Genomic DNA, 17,139 nt, shown 5'->3' on the forward strand with positions numbered 1-17,139 from the left:
CTTTTTTAGAAAATAGCCCTGTGTGCTAAAGAGGTTCATTTATGGGTCACATTTTATTTTGGTTCAAATTGGAACCATATCTTATTGCTTTTTTCAATAAAAAAAAAAATCATTCGAGTGCAAAACATATTCAGTCACCAGAGCTCTACACCCTCTCTAGAATCTTTTGGATCCCACACTTATTGATGATCTTCTTGATCAAACCGTCTTCATGATGTTGTTTGTTAATTTTTCTCTCAAACAAACATCAGTGGCCTCGATGGAACAGCTGCCTTTATACTAGGGTGTGATGACACACGATGTATAATCTTAAATAGGAGCCTTCGTAAGATGATTTGTTTCAGTGGGTTTAATTTCATTTTACTGGTGTAAAGAGGCCTGAATCTGCACAATACTTTTTCCAAAGATGTTAAGAAGCATGCATCCGTTTCCATTCATTACCCCATTATGCAATACTTGTATTGATCTGAAAATACAGCATGATATGAGGCTGTAACTTAAAACTATGCATGGAGTTACAATAAGTTATGGAGGGGTTGAATAATTTGAAAAGACACTGCAGTTGTTCGCTGTGCCTTATATCTCTGCACATCGCACATGAAAGACAATTGTCATTAGCATTTTATCAGAATGACTCCTGTCAGCAGCATTTCCCCCTCACGTATCTAACCTCCTTTTGTTTCTCCTTCTTCTTTCCCTCTCATGCTCTAATCACCATTCCCCTCCATCACTTGCTGGATCTAATTCCCCCTCTTCCTTCGTTTGCAGAGGACCTCTGCTTTCATCCTTGTGAGAGGCTTTAATTCGAAGTGTGACGCTGAATAAAGGAGGAAAGAGAGAGAGAGAATGAGAAGAGGAGAGGAAGCGATATGGAGAGACGGAGCACGAGCCGAGACGTTCGGGTGTCAATCAATCTGGGGCGAGGGGCTACAAGGGCCCGCGACTGGAGCTGCGTTTGATCTGTGTCTTTCAAAGGGGGAACAGCAGGAAGGGCCATCACAGCCGATTTGCCTCTCGCTGCTGGCCCCGGTTCCACTCTGACAGAGAGCAATCACAAGCAGGTTAATTCAACATCTACCTTCTTAATCTTTTTTCCCCCTGTCTCTTTCTTTTGGACTCGTTCTGTCTACTTAGATGAAGAACTCCTCTTCCTCCTGCCACCTCCTCTTTCCCCTGTTTTTCAAAGAGGAAAGGTTCACAAGTGGATTTTCAATCTGCTCTCAGATCACCAATTTCTTTTTTGCTTTGACTTTTAATGACGCTAAAATGTGTCCTTATTTACAGGCTGATACGCTAGAATTATCAAATATTAAAGGCAATTATTTTTATAAAAACTTTATTCCTAGAGTTAAAAGGGCCGGCTGCTGTATTTTAGGTTATTGCAGCTGCTGTCATTCTTCAGTTTCTGTGTGCGGCGAGCTGTGAGCTGAATATCTATTAGAGCCAAGATGACATCTTGAAAATACGCTGCTTAATTTGACTGAAGGAGGAAGATGTGCTTCCTTTGAATGCTGTGGTTTTTAGATGAGATCTGACCTTCACATAAAACACTGAAAAGTATGTAGCTCTCTGCATCACTGGTCCGGCAGAAAAAGGAGAAAACCGTCTTTACTAAAAAATAAAATAAATGAGGTTTAAAGAGGCTTCAAAATAACAGTCCAACTGTTTTTAGTACCATTTTTACTTATAACAAATAATTTATCCATTAACCTCTACATCAGGACCTGAGTTTATCTGCCACAGTTTGCAAAAAAACAGAAATGGAGGGAAAATATTAGAAAATAATAATACTTCCCAAAACTTTTGCAAAGAATGGAATCTTGGGATCTTTATGCCCGGAAAGAACACTTCTTTTCTGTCCTCGTCTTCCCTTGCTATACTCTAATGGAACTTTATTAGTCCGTTCCTCCTCCAAGGCCTTGGTAACCTTAGCCTGTTTTCCATACTGATTTGAATACTTGAGAATGTTTTAACTGGGATAGAAGGCATTCCTGGTCATTTCTGTACACTGAGAGGCTGCAGAAAACAAGTTTGAAGGAGCCATGTAAAGAGAATTGCACTACATCTCCAGCCAAGCAGGTGAGGGTAGAAAGAAACCAAAGGCATCACTAGCTGTTCCCGCTTCTGTTGCCTAACAACCATGACAGCGAGAAGCACGGAGAAGTGAAGCCATGAAACCAGGAATTTACTCCATTTTTTTGTTTTGTTTTAAACGTTTGGAAACTTAATCCTGGGTAATGGCTGAAAGTACCTGAGATGGAAAAGGGTCTACTAGAAGACACAACGGTTTACCAGACACTAAATCAACCTTTCATGTCCATCTTTGTCCACAGACATAACCATAAAACTATGAGCCAACCTGAATTGAAAAAAAACAAAACAGAAGAACCAGCACTCTGAATGTAATGGGCTTTATAAACAACCCCTGGCCAATGTCGTCATGGTTACTGATGTCAGGCACACCTGGATTAATCAATTCATCTTGTAGAGACAGATAGAAAAGAAAGGAGCTGCCTTAACTTAAGGAAGTATTAGAATTGTTCATAGAGCCAATAGACCAAGGGTCTTCAATTCACAGACTGTTCTGCCTGTTTTAGGGTTTTCTCTACCCCAACACACCTGACTTAAATAAATGGGTGATAAAGAGGACTCGGTGGCCCTTGATGGATGAGAGAATGCAACGGTTTGAATCAGGTGTACTGGAGAAGTGACACACCTAAAACATGGTGGGCACAGTGAGTCCTGAGGAGCAGGATTGAAGACCCCCTGATCTAGAGCAGAGGTGTCAAGACTCCGGTCCATGAGGGCCAGTGTCTTGCACCTTTTAAATATATGATAAGGTCATTAGCAAGACTCCGCAGATCTTCGGTACATGCAGAGGAAGTAATTTAGTCTTTTTCTTCAGGTGTGTTGGACCAGGGACATATCTAATATTGCAGGACATCGGGCTTCAATGACTTGAGTTTGAAACCACTGAGAGAGACTATGTAAAGAAAGATATTTAAAGATCAGTCACTCTCTATGATTCAACCTTCTGACGTATCATAGAAGAACACTATGTCAGATGTTCTTCCCAAAAAACTGCACTATTATTTTCTAGGGAAAACCTCAATGACAATGGTTGGTTCTTTACTAACCTGTTCTACTCTGGCCCAGATTTTGTCAGGTATAATGTTGTGTCTCTGACAAGTCAGCCCAAAGCATCTTGGGCTCCCAATGCATGACTGCTATTCTATTGGTAATGGGGATATAGACAGTATATACTATAAGGGATACCAATACTTCTTTGACTGTAAATTTTGTGTAAAATGTATTTGTCCAACTTCATGAAAATATAAAAACAAATGTTGAACATTTCATCATGAGATCATAATACAGAAAAAAGGCAAATGACTTGCACTTTATATAGATTCCAGAAGAAACTCTCTTTTTTGTTATGGCTGGCTCTTTTTTATGGGTTCACAGGTGAAACTTAGGAGGCCCACACTGAATAAAAACTTATTCTGAATCTGTTTTAACAAAGGTCAGGAAGCTGGACAAAGAAAAGTGAGAACAACAGTGGGGTGAAAAGGTAAATTTAAACCTAAATGTGTGCTTTGGTTAAAGGTGAGAGGGTAGAGAGAATATGGAAGTACTAAGGTAAAAAGGTTGAAGAAGAGGTTAGGAGGTGGAAGTAAACAAGTTTAAGGAAGAACCTCATATTCAACAAAAATATATAAAGAAGAAGTAAAAATCACTAACTCAGAACATCAAACCTCAGAGTTTGAAAAAGTACGAATATTTGACCAATTCTAGTAAAAATAAGTATCAAAACAAAGCAGCTGTTTTCCAGAAAGGTCCGTCCCTGGCTGGCTTTTTTCTCCAATAGCGCTCCCCTCTGCTTCCAATGCCTTTGTGTAAGGTCAGAGGGATAACAGGATAAAGGCTGTCCCCGCTGCACCTATGAAGGACAGCCACTCTACCGATTGGATTTGGAGGTCCTCAAGGACAAAGAGGAACACTGGGACACAAAAGAACCCAATCGGGGAAGAACAAGATTTCATCTGTCTCTGTGGCCTGAGTGATTGGCAGGGATGGCTTCGCCAGCAATCTCTGAGCTCTGGTTCTTTGTGGCTGGGTGCCCTTCATCAAAGCTTAAGAACAAGACTTGATCCACTGACAAAAAAACACTAGAGCTCTGGACCATCCCACTCCAAAGACATAATACAAGATTATGTTCGAATCTTCTAAAAAAAAGTAATATTACAAAAGTAGAATAAATGTTCTCAACTATTACAAGAAATGAGGTAGAAGACAAAACAGGAAAAAACAAACTCAGTAAAGTATTTTTAGACAATTTTAGCTTCACGTATGAGGGGGATGCCAATTAAAAAGAAGAAAATAAGCATTATTTCTATTACACATAAACTGTGACCTGCAAAGAAAAATGCATCCACATATTTTGGTAATCATTGTTTGACTTGAGTCATGAAACTGCATGTGTTCATGACAGCATATGCAAATGCAGAAACAAAGCTAGCTCTCAATCACCAGCTCATTTGTAAATACCGGTAGACAAATATACAACACTATACAACTTCTACATCTGCTGTAAAAACAGTTATAAGATCATAACTTTCAGAATTATGATGGCACTATGTGAAGACATCTGTCCGTCCGTCCGTCCGTCCATCTATCCATCACAACTCAAGAACATCCAAACTCCAAATACCCCAAGCTGGGATTTGAAGGCAGGACCTTCTTGCTGCAAGGCAACAATGCTACAAACCGTGCTATAATAAAGACATTCACTCTACCGTAATCATCTCTGAAGTCACAAAGAAAAAAACCCTTATTGACTCTTAATCAATGGTAAAGTAAACAATAATGATGGATAGAAACTTTTAAACAGAGAAGACATGGAATTAAAAAGCACAAGAGGGCATAAGAATGATCTCTGTGGTATGCCAGAAAGCTGCAAAGACCTAAAGGCTAGACTATTTAGTCCAATGGAGAAGGTTCCATTAAGAACTATTACCTCCAACCCAACAGCATTATGGTTCCTGTATGGAGTCACTATATAGATATTTACCGACTGTAGTCTTCTTTCATAATCATAGAAAAAGAGGCATATAACCCATATGGTTATCTAATCTGTAAAGATTCTCAGTCATCCAGGTCACGGTCAAGCTTGAAACAGTTTGGTCAAGGCAACTGGCCGTGAAGTTTAACTTCACGGCCAGTTGCCTAAACTGAACTTTTTCAAGCTCAGTGGTTATCATAATTACTTCATCTTTTTTTTTTTAAGGTATTTCCTGACTTATGAATTTTTATGTAGTGTAGTCCTTGATTTCTTTGTTTAATCAAACATTTTTAATCTCCAAGAGAGTAGTATCAGTATGACACAACCTTGGTTATTAAATAGGACCACAAAGGTTCCCTTGGAGATAGTGAAGAGATAATAACACCATGTTTAGAGGCAGAGCAGTGGTTCCTTTGACGTTACAACAGATCATCAGCTGTAAAATCTGTGAAATGCCCCTTTACCCTTTGGCAAATCCCCAAACGTTGCTCAGCAACCGAGACAAACACAATAATCAGAGTCATGGGAAACTTCCAGAAAAAAAATGGCGTTGATCTATTTAAATAAAAGATTTTTTGTTGCATTGATAGAACTTAAAGTAAATTAGATATACTTTTTTCTGACTCAAGTGTGAGTGCTGGGTAAAGGTGTTTCACTGATTGCCATAATCCATTGGACTTGGAATGTGAGGTAAAAGAGTAGGATAAATACAAATTACTTGTCAACTTCAACAGTATATTGTAGAATCTGTTTCTAGAACTGCAGAATCCTTGACTTGGTGAGTATTTAAGCAAACTTACCTGCATGTAGATATGCAAGGTCCGGGTTCTCGATGTCAGAGTGGTTGTCCTTCAGGTGGTTGCGAAAGTCAGTGGGAGAGTTTGTGGCAAAGGTACATTTGGGGCAGTTATACATCTTCACCCCCTCATGTTTCCCCGTATGAAGAATGTGCTTCCGGATGTTTTCGGCACAGTTGGATCTACAGGACAAAAAAAAAAAAATCAAAACGATAAACCTGTTTACTTTTATTCTAAAGTTGAATAAAAAAGGCAAGAGCTAAAAAGATGTTCCAGGAGAAAAAAATACAAGTTAGATATTTGCTTGTGAGTTCAAGAAGCATCTGATGGGAAAACATTTTATTATGTTGACACATGTGAGAGAAAAACTCCCGACAAAAACTGGACAAGGTCTCCAAGCATATATTTAGAGACTAGTGACGACACAAGGAGGCTATTTGGAGTCTGTAAGACATTTCCCTTAACACACTTTTCATCTTAGATGAAAGCATTCTGTTAGGACCGCTGGAAGATTCAGGCCCTCTGAACGCATTAGAGAAAGATGTCTGAGGACATCTTTTATGCAGTTATGTATCTTCAGCAGCTTCAAGAAAGGTAAAGGATGATGTTATTGTGCCATATTTGTTGTATGTGTGTGTGTTTGGGTTGGTCAAACAGTCCAGGCCAAGAAGTGAACTACTGCAGGGAGATAGGATGTAACGATGTCAGCTGAGAGAGTCAGACAGAACCCTCTGCTGATTAATGATGCTGCCTGATCCTCTCCCAGGGTGCATCTAAACCTGGCTCCATACCCACATAAACACACAGACTTGTGAAAGGTAAAGCCTGACTGGGTGTACATATTTATACTAAACACCTACAAAATAAAATATGTAATCTAAAGAAGATGTAAAACTAAGAACAAAGAATCAGATGATGCAGCAGTGGTCTTCATATACAGACATGAATCAGTGAACTCACACAGACATGCGCTCACATTCAATGAATCATACAAGTACGCATGTGCAGAGCAGAACACTGCTTCACACACCGTCGTGTGTTGATGGATGGGGCACTCGTGCTCAGTTTGGACCTGACATTCTCGGACAGTATAATACGCAATTATTCTCCCTTATCACCTTGGCCGGGACAATAAAGCCCCACAGTGCCATAGCTCACGTCAGCCAAAGAGGGAATTTGTTTTCACTTTTGCAGAGACGCCTCTCTCCATCACAGGTCTATAGTCCGTCCTGGCTTCACTGCGGCCAAAAAAAAAAAAGAAAAAGAAGCCAACCCTCACTGGGTGGGGCACAAGTAATAAATAAATAAGCACTAGCCAGTGGTGAACAATAACAGCTCTACAGCTGAAGGTTTTACTAAAACTAGACTCTAAACCAGAAAATGACCACCTTAATAAACCCTAGAAATTACCAACGCATACACACCGCATCCTGGGGGCTATAGACTATCTTTTTTTGTAAAAATTATTACTAATACTATACTTAATGATAATCAACATAAAGATTAATGCAAGCATATAGGATTGTGTTTATTAATTAAACATAAAATGAAAATAATATCAACTTTGTAGGCCTGAACTAAAAAATCCTGCAGCATATTGATTCTTGAGTTTATATTAGTGCTATCACTGAAACAGCTATATACTTTTATACATAGACTACAGTTAAGAGTATGAAAAATAAAACACTTGGTTCAGATTATGTTCCTTTAATTTTTAAAGCCCCAAACCGACTAAAGAAATTATACATGTGGTCTGACCTGGGAATGAGTTGAGATCCTGCAGAATTAGCCACAGGGTTTTAGTTGAATTGGGTGTCTGGAACCATGTCTGTCAGGCATTTAATTGGACGGTCGTTTTCATGGCCATTGGGTGGATGTGATCTGACCATTTTGGTTGAATTTTGCTGCCTAGAGTGAACTGTAATGCTAAAGGCTGTCCACTCGTAACCTGATCCCCAGACTTGAACTGAACTTCCTCAGAAGTCAGAATTTCAGACCTCTGAGTTGGACTTTTCAGCATGAACGCCCAAGAAGCTTAGAATCCCAGGTAGCCTGATTGTGTCCAACTCCCTCATTCATGATGGCTGCTACCCACATAAACAGTACTTATACTACATTACTTTGACTGTTTCCAGCAGTTCTTTTTATGTCACATTTGGTCAGTCATGAACAGAATATGTACTCTACATGGACCTGTCTTTTAAGATCTTTAGGTGTTGGTTATGTTTTAATATTTTACTAGTTTATTACATTCTAAAAAGTGCTACCATGTCCTGATCATTTGTTGTTGTTCATTATTGTCTCTCAAGTGTTGGAATATTTGTTCATTCCTTTGTGTTTGCTTTCTTAGTTAATTCTTGAGTACTTGTCTTTATAAGTTTGCTAAATCTCTGATGAACTCTATTCCCCTTACTATAATAGTTTGTTTGTTTCACAATTAGGTCTGCAACTGATTCATTTTGCAAATCAATTAATCTGTCGATTTATTTTTTTTTATTAATCAATTATTAACCGGATAGCCAAAGGTTCCTTAAATAAGATTTTTTTTTTTTTATGAAATTAAACCAGTTGAAACTAAAACTTTTCCACTTGAGGAGTTCTGGATAGAGCATATTGACAGACAAACACATTTAAAAAAAAATCTTAAATGAAAAATGCCTATGTACTTTGCTTTTTACAATTTTAATAAAATAACTTTTCTAAGTGGGTTGATCTGTTAGCTCAACAATGAATCGATTACTAAATTATTTGACGATTATTTCAATAACCGATTTATCATGATTAATCTGATTAATTGTTTTAGCCCTAGTTATAATCCAGGGACCTCTGTGATTAGTCATCTCCTTCAGCTTCTCTTTCCATTTTTCCTCATCTGTTTCTCACCATCTTCCTTCAGTATATAAACTCACTGATTCTTATTGTTCATTGCTGCATTCTCCCATTCCACTGCCTGCTTCTCCATTGCCGTTTCTCACCCATGTCCATTTCTCTTACTGCAACTCTTAAAAGTTTTCTTTTTTTATGATCTAAGGCAGTGGTTCCCAAAGATTTTCTTCTGGGCCCCCTTTGGATTACAATAAAATTTCAACGCCCCAAACCCTTTTGACTGAGCTTGATTCTCCTCTAACCCTCCACAGCATGATAGGTACAATATGTCATTAATTATTCTTCATAATTTTAATGTATAATAGTATGGTTTTTATGGTATTTATTAAAAAACAAAAACATGAATTCTTTGTTATCTGCTACCACTAACAAAGCAAAGCAGCTTCACAGGTAAACATGCAGCCATCTGTTGCTGCCACTTCAGTCTGAGGGAGAAAAAAACCCCAAAACTTAATTCTAAACAGTCACATGCACTCAAATTAACACAAATGAGGGTGCTAAAAAGAAAGCATTTAATGCTGAAAAGTGAACTGATCACTTATTCTAGGGCTGCAGCATAAATAGATACAATTCGAAGCGGAGCTAAAAGCCTCTAAAGAGAGTGCGGGTGGATTCCTAGGGGGCCGTGCTATCTCTCAGATATGGTAATGGGGTAATTGTCATATTAAAACAACACAATGTGCGTTTAGGAGTCAGCAGGTCTCACAGTTAGTGAAAGCCCACACCAACCCTCCTACTATACACTGGATTAATTAGCCCAACACTGTTTCAACTTCCTCCCCCAACTTATGCACTCACTACGGGAGTCAGCCATACTGATAACCAACACATGTGCCACTTTGTGGCTCCTTTCTTTATCTGAGCCACTTGCATATTCTTCCTCCCCTAGAGTATATAATGGAAGAGGTGCAATTCAGAAGCATTTTGGTTAAAGACGATTTAAACGTGTTCATTGTGCAGGGAAGGGTTTTATTTGGATCATTTGGATTTTATGAGTCTTATTCTCCTGATGAGGCCCCGGTTAATGCCTCCTTTACCTTTAGTTTACAATGAAGCAGGCCTGAACGCCTTTTGGCAGTAGGGCATTTAATCCTTAAGTCCACCATCACCCAGACTTAAAATAAAGTGTTCAGCATGCAAAAAGCAATAGTTAGACCCAGAGATGTGAGATGTAAGAGTCTACAAATTGATTAGACCATTTAAGATGCTACTGGGACTTTAAAGAGAAAAATAATTCTCATTGAGAACAATAGGAATCGTTTCTTAAACACTGGAAATAAAGTAGTTTAGCAGCTTGCATAAATAGCTGTGGAAAAAGTGAGACAGACATCATTAATTGACAGCCCCGACTCCCAACGCAATATCATTAGAATATTTTCACCACTATTTCCCAACTATAATTATCCCCCCTCCATTATCTATGTCTGTCTGAATGGTAGATGAGTGGCATTTGATAGATCATTTACTCCCCGCTCATTTACATGCATTTCAGAAGCAGCTTTGATGGGGCTAACATTGTATCCAGTGAGAACCAGGGGCGACACCCAGAACACTTAACATGGATATTTCTAACTGTGCAAATCAGATGTAGATCCACGCCACTGAGTTATTTTTAGTGAGCAACGGCTGTCAGTTTCGTAAGCCCCAGCTACTTCTCAATGAATGAGTCGTATTCATTTCATAAACTGACATTCACTTAAAGGTCAGACAAGCAAAGGTATCTGCTTGTTCCAACCAGTAGGTGCAAGGTAAAGGGTGGCCCTCGTATTCATCTCCCCATCTGTAACACAACATGGCGTTTTCCACCGTTTGCCTCCTTTTCCTACAACATCCTCTCCCTCCCCCCTTTTTCTCCCCTCTGGATCTCCAGAACCCTCGGGGCTACCAAAATGTTAATTTGGCTTCTAATTTACTGTTTCATTTGCTGCTATCAGTAATGGCCATTATGTATCAGCCAGGGAACAATAGGGCTAGGAACATTTGGCTCATTCAGTGGAAAGTATCTTTCTGATAGCCGAATTCAGTGCAGTGCTTTGATATCAGCCCCAAATTTCACACAAAGGGGTAGCAAGTCAGTGATGTCACAAAGTATCACATGTTTTACACGTTCTAATTTTAAAACATCTTCAGATGACTCATTTTTGCCATAAAATACATAATACTTCATTTTTGCTCAATGTACCATTGTTTTTAATGACAGAAACCAAAATAGAGCCATGATTAAGCCAGTAACTGAATCTTTAAAAGACTAAAGTTAATGTCTATATATTATTGAAGAAGACATGATTTGAGCCTGAATTACCTTAGATGTCATTCTTTGACATTATAGTCTGGTTGTTTAGAGAGTAATGTCTCCTTATGAAATCCCTTTCAAAATAAATGATCAGAAGGCTCCTAAAGTCTGGTTTCCATGTCTCCTGAGTTGTCAAACAACTAACTGTCATTGTTGTATTGAGAAGGAGTAGCATTTTCAGGGTGCAGCAAAATAAGTCATACTACTACCAGATTCCTGCTCAGGATGAGGAGTAATGGAAAGTTTAACAACTCAGTGGAATGCACTGGAGGAAGGATTGCTGCCAATTCAGACAGAAAGCAATCACCTTGGTTTCCTTAGACAGAAAAGCCTTTACCAAATAAAGCTGAACTGTTTAATAGCTGAATACACACTGAAAATCTTAGTAACAATATATATAGTAACTATATATATATATTAGGGATGGAACGGTTTATGAAAACCATCCGAACCGTTCAGTTCTACTGTCTCGGTTCGATTCGCGTGTGTTTCGTTTCGTTCATGCGCTGCTCCTTTTTCTCATAGGCGAAGCGTTTACACTCCAGAGCAGAAGGTGGCGGTACTGCAACCAAAGTCAACCACCAGTAGTAAACAAGAAGAAGAAAAAGCGACGCAGCGTAGCCGGGTGTAGCAGAAAAAAATCAGCTGTTGTGGAGAATTGTGTCGGAATGGCGAGTGGGAAAGAACAGGAGTTGGAAGACACGCCAGCAGCACTTTATGGGTCTGCTGTATGGGAGCGCTTTGCATTTAGAGTGACCTACGATGACGGCGGAAAGAAAGTTGTGGATAAAAGTGCAACAGTGTGCAAGCATTGTGCAACACGTTTTGTTTATGCTAACGGCAACATGACCAACATGTCAGGCTAACAATCAACATATACCGAACCGAACCGAAAACCGTGAACCGAACCGTGGATTTTGTGAACCGTTCCACCCCTAATATATATATATATATATATATATATATATATATATATATATATATATATATATATATATATATATATATATATATATATATATATATAGTGGGTCAGTAATATATTATTTATATGGAAACAAATGAAAATAAAATGCTTTGTGAAAAATAAAGCATGGCAACAGTGGGTTTGTCTTTAGATGTCTTCATGGTTTTAATCTAGCCAACTTGGTATTATAATATTTAGATTGTACTACTACTAAATTTTGCAGGAAACAAAATGAAGGAATCCTGAAAGAAAAAGATAAATGTAATATTTTATTATTTTTAGGGGGTAACAAGAACAACACATTTAACTTTGTGCAAACAGTAACAAGTTAAACGGTTTATGCTGAAAGATTTATCTGAATATGTGAAAACCATGACTTATATAAAGACAGGGATACGAATGGGACGTTAAGGAGCACTGAAAGTAGAGAAATCTTACCATCAAACAAGGCAGAGGTAACATAATTGGTGTATGAAAGTAAAAAGGTGAATCAAAGTTTCCTTTAAAACACAAAGCGATGAGTTGTGAACAATTATAGCTTGTCAGCATTTCTCTTTCCCCCTCATATCTGCTGTTCTTTGTGTGTAGCTGCATTGAAAACACAGATAAAGCCAGAGTCCAGGGTTTCATCTCAGCAAAGCAGGTGTAGCGAGCTGCTAAAATGATTTTGTCACAGAAGGGGAAAAAACAAAAAAAAACAAATGAGTACATCTAAAACCAATGATGGGTTTCAGATCATTCCCTTTCACACTTTCCTGCCACAATCTGACGAGGAAGCGTGGGGTGAGAGAAAGAGGGGATGAATGAAGGGGAGAGAGGAACAGACAGGTAGAAAAAGGGAGAAAGAGAGAGATATGTGCAACGCCAGCCAAAACTTTTTCAATTTCACCGACAATTTCCTGTGTAATTACTGATGTGGTATGATGGTGTTTTAATGACAGGGACCCGCCAGTGACAGTGACATTGTGTGTGAGGTTGTGAGTGGGAATGTGGCTGAGAGTGCGTGTTGTGGAGTTCTGGCTGGGCTTGTTGATGATGGCAGAGTGATGAGATGGAGCCGTGCTGTGGAGATTGGACCCGTCTGCTCTCCACCACTTTCAACCACAGCAAACACACACAAAGCTTTTAGCACCAACACTACCCCGAACACTCCACCAGAATACCCTACAACGCCACCTGCTTTCTCACCATCTAACACCACTGCCCATATGAACCCCCTCCTATCAACCTCCTGATTATCAGTGACATCGCCGCCAACTGCCATGTGTAGGTCAATGAGCCGGTACCTGTAGTCGCACCAGGGGCAGCGGTACGGTTTCTCTCCGGTGTGAACACGTTTGTGCCGTGATAGGTGGGACTGCGTGGTGGAGGCGAAGTTGCAGAGCTTACACTTGAATGGCCTCTCTCCTGTTGTGTGGAGGGGTTGAAAAGAAACAGGACAGAGGGGAGAAATGAGACACAGATGGCATAGAAGAAAAAAAAACACAGAGCAGAAACACTAAGCTAAAATATTGCAGCTGACATGAGATTTAAGAGATAAGGCGGGTAATAAAAAATGGAAACAACTCTGCTTACAATGACAAACTTTGATGTATTACATATGGATCGCATGTCGTCATACGACATTGTCTGCATTAAAGGATCACATATGGCTTTTATAAACAGGAAGTAGAGGCTGCAATCTAGCACTGCCCACAGATCAGGAATGGAGGGATGGTTTAATAAATGAGTTGCTATCAGGCACGTCAACAAGTCAGCTAGCCATGCCGACATGCATAACAGTAACATGAAGACGCTGACAGCAGAAACAGCTGATCAGTCATGTTAAGAGAAGATCGTTATGTCAGAGCTCATTTGAGAAAAAGTTTTCATCTCTCGTTTTGCGCATTAACCTTTTTTACGCAAAAGCAAAGAAAAACAAAAAACACCTAAAACAAGTGTAAAAACTTTTTAGCAAATTTGAGGTTGTTTTTCAAATTTCTTATGCAATACTTAAAAAAGCTGAAGGAAACGCAATGTTTGACAAAATAATGGTACTTGAATTTAAATGTAAAATTTTCTGTCAGGGAACGCTGCTAAATGCTGTCCAGTTTTTTTTTAGCATGTCTCTATGGTGAAAGAAGTTCTGACAACCCTTAGCAAAAAGTAGTTTATTCAAGTATACTAAAAGTGCACTAATTTCATACTTAAAATCAGGCAGTGCACTTAGTGTTTACTTATTCTAAACTATATTTCATACACTTAACAATAGTATAGTCAAGTGTACTTGACTATACTATTGTTTACTTTATTGTTTACTAAAGTATACTTAAAGTATACTTTAGTAAACTTAAAAATGTCCCAATTTAGTTCGAAGTAGTATTACACTACGTGTACATTGTTCGTTATACTTTCTAAACTTATACTTAGATATTCTTAATAGAATTTACTTCAAATATGCTACTTTTAGCTAGCCTGGGTGCCATTCCGAACTTAGTCCCGCCCACAAGGTTTGAGGTCGGGAAGTTCGGTCTGGCTCTGCTCCATAGTAGCGCGAGTATGATCGCCCACCCTCTGGCGATCCAATCAAATTGTCAGGGCGGGCTTTATACGATGATGGACAAGATGATCAACAGTAACGTAATCAACCACGTGACCAAAGCGCGCTTGGGCGACAACAACAATGGCTGCCGCCGAAGAGTTGAGGTGATTAGATTCTGCTATTAGGTCTGTTCTAGAAGATATCGACAGCAAATTAATTTTAAAAGAGGAACAGAGAAACGCGATCACGGCTCATCTTCTTATTCTAGGCGCGCAACTGCACACTTTGATTTTTGTTGACAACAACTATGCCTGGCTTAACATACGTCACGCACTCCGTTGCTCTTATTGGTTGCAGGTCTATCCAATTGAGTGCAGAGGCATTTTTTTTCCTGGTCCGTTCAAAACACGCCCCATAATCACAGCTCTATGGAGCAGTATCAGACTCATATTCTGACTAGAATTGAGTAGGACTACGTCAGGCTAACTTTTAGCTAAGGGAAGCGACGAACCGATGCAATACCTGGATCGGATATGGGTTCAGATATTGATGAAGTAGCTGGATCGTATATCATTGATATCGGAGAGCTAATCCAGTGACCTTTACATGAAACTTTTTTTTCTTTTTGCTGGTTATTTGTTAATAAATATTATAAAGTAAATTAATTTCTGTAGGAGTTTGTTACCTTTTTTTTTTTTTTATCAATATTTATGTCAAAGCTAAAGACTTCCCTCACATAGCAAAATATATGGTTCATTCATTTAATCAGATTGGTATCGGATATCAGCCGATACGCTCAGCCCAGGTATCGGTATCAGATTGGATCGGAAAAAACTGGAGCGGTGCATCTCTAGTAGCGACATCCAACACACAAGGAAGACACTACAAAAAACTTTTTTTTCTATTTCTAAAGACACAAACGGAAGTATTTTCAAGAATTATCCACTACAAGTAAGCAACATTTTGACTTTAAAAATGCCTAAAATTGGATCAGATTCAAATGACTGATCCCTGATTGTTTAAGACAACAAGGTTTTTTATACTTTATGTAAATATGTATACATTACAATTTTAAAGTTCTTGAAAGAAACCTTTTGCAAATAAGTTTTAGCTTTCTGCAAATCTTTTTTATTTTACTTTTTTTAAGAGGACCAGAGTTAGCAGTGAGGTATTTATCTTAATCCTTTAGCAACATCTATTTAACTCTTTTTAGTTCCTAACATAACCTTTATTGGACAGTGTATTTACTTATAGCAAGCGCCACCAGGCTGTTCTGCTCTGTCTTTGCATAAAAGCTTCAAATCATCAAACAATATTGGCACAGTAGGTCTCTTAGGAGTTTCCATGATTACATGCTGGGCTTCAATGTTGCCCCAGTGGTGAAATGATGAAATCTTGTTACTAGACGTGCAGGTAAATTAGTGGAAATGACACGTCAGCATAGGAGGACTAGCCAGAAATGGGACATTTTAGGTACAAGCAAGTTTAACATATGAATATTTTTTCATATGAGAAGTATTAATTGTTGGTAGCCCATCAGCTGAATGTTAACAATATTTGTTTCACTATTCCATTTTTTTTTCCTTTGAGAGATGGAAAAAAAGGACACTTGTTATTGACAACCATCTAAAAAAATGAATTTTCCCAAAGTGACAAAATGACACGATGAGATAATAACAAAAATAAAAAATCTCAGATTCAGTCTGTCCCACTTGTACACATGTCCATCAACGGGTGGCAGCTGGTCAGATGATGCGTCTGAGTGTGTGAGAGACAGCAAACAGTCGCCTAAACTGTCCAACAGTTCATGTCTTAATGGTCGTCTCCAGATTAGGAAAGTCTTCACGTAACACTCAGGATATGCGTGTGCGGTTGCTTACCCGTGTGCTGGCGTCTGTGTTTGGTGAGGGCGTGTCGAGTGCCTCCTGCAAAGCCACACAGATCACAAAGGTAGGACTTCTCCCCTAGAAATACAAAGTGGAAAAAGTGAGGAAGGCTAATGATGAAATAATACAAACCAAGAAACACACTAATTGGCAAACAGTCCAGAAAAAAAAAAACCGGTGGGAGAAATATGAGGCAGTTTTTTTTTTTTTTTTTTAAGTTGCTCAAAAATTCACTTTTTTATTGTTTAATCCAAATTTCATGAACAAAACCCCTCATAAAAAACAAGGACGAGGCCATAATTACACAAAACGAAGAAAAGTTAGACTGTAAAGATGGAATCTGTTTCAGTCCAAGACGGAGCTACGGGGTAAAGCTAGACAACCAATGGATTGATGACAAAGTTTTCTGTTAAAGTACACTAGAGGTAAAGCTGATTTCTCTCATGCTGTCGCGTTTCACTCCAAAGCTGCATCAACAACCACGAAATAAAAACTAAATGGCACCAGTGCTATCTCACTTGCCATATGGCTGTGGATCAGACTGATGAGTCTTGATGCCACAATGTGACATTTCACTGAGAGCGGCAGCCAAAGCGCTGCTGAGAAAAGCTCGGCATTCAAACAAGACAAAGAGGACGCGGATGGCGAGAAAGGGAGAATCTTGTAAAGTAGGAGCAAAAAAGAAAAGACAGATTGAACAGATGAGCAGAGGGCCTAGTTGGCTAAC

At 38.9% G+C, this 17,139-nt stretch overlaps 1 protein-coding gene across 1 annotated transcript in view; it reads right to left on the bottom strand.

The window, feature by feature from the left end:
* Positions 1–17,139, bottom strand: part of znf407 (zinc finger protein 407) — a 218,985-nt gene that overhangs the window by 55,511 nt on the left and 146,335 nt on the right. The window contains exons 7-9 of the mRNA XM_038289466.1: positions 16,407–16,490; positions 13,292–13,412; positions 5,863–6,041 (exon numbers count right to left, since the gene is read on the bottom strand). Of these exons, the coding sequence (XP_038145394.1) occupies positions 5,863–6,041; positions 13,292–13,412; positions 16,407–16,490 (384 nt within the window). The remainder of the gene's footprint in view (positions 1–5,862; positions 6,042–13,291; positions 13,413–16,406; positions 16,491–17,139) is intronic.

The sequence above is a fragment of the Cyprinodon tularosa genome, unplaced genomic scaffold (genome assembly GCF_016077235.1).
Source record: "Cyprinodon tularosa strain WSP-4 unplaced genomic scaffold, ASM1607723v1 ctg107, whole genome shotgun sequence".
NCBI classification, from domain to species: domain Eukaryota; kingdom Metazoa; phylum Chordata; class Actinopteri; order Cyprinodontiformes; family Cyprinodontidae; genus Cyprinodon; species Cyprinodon tularosa.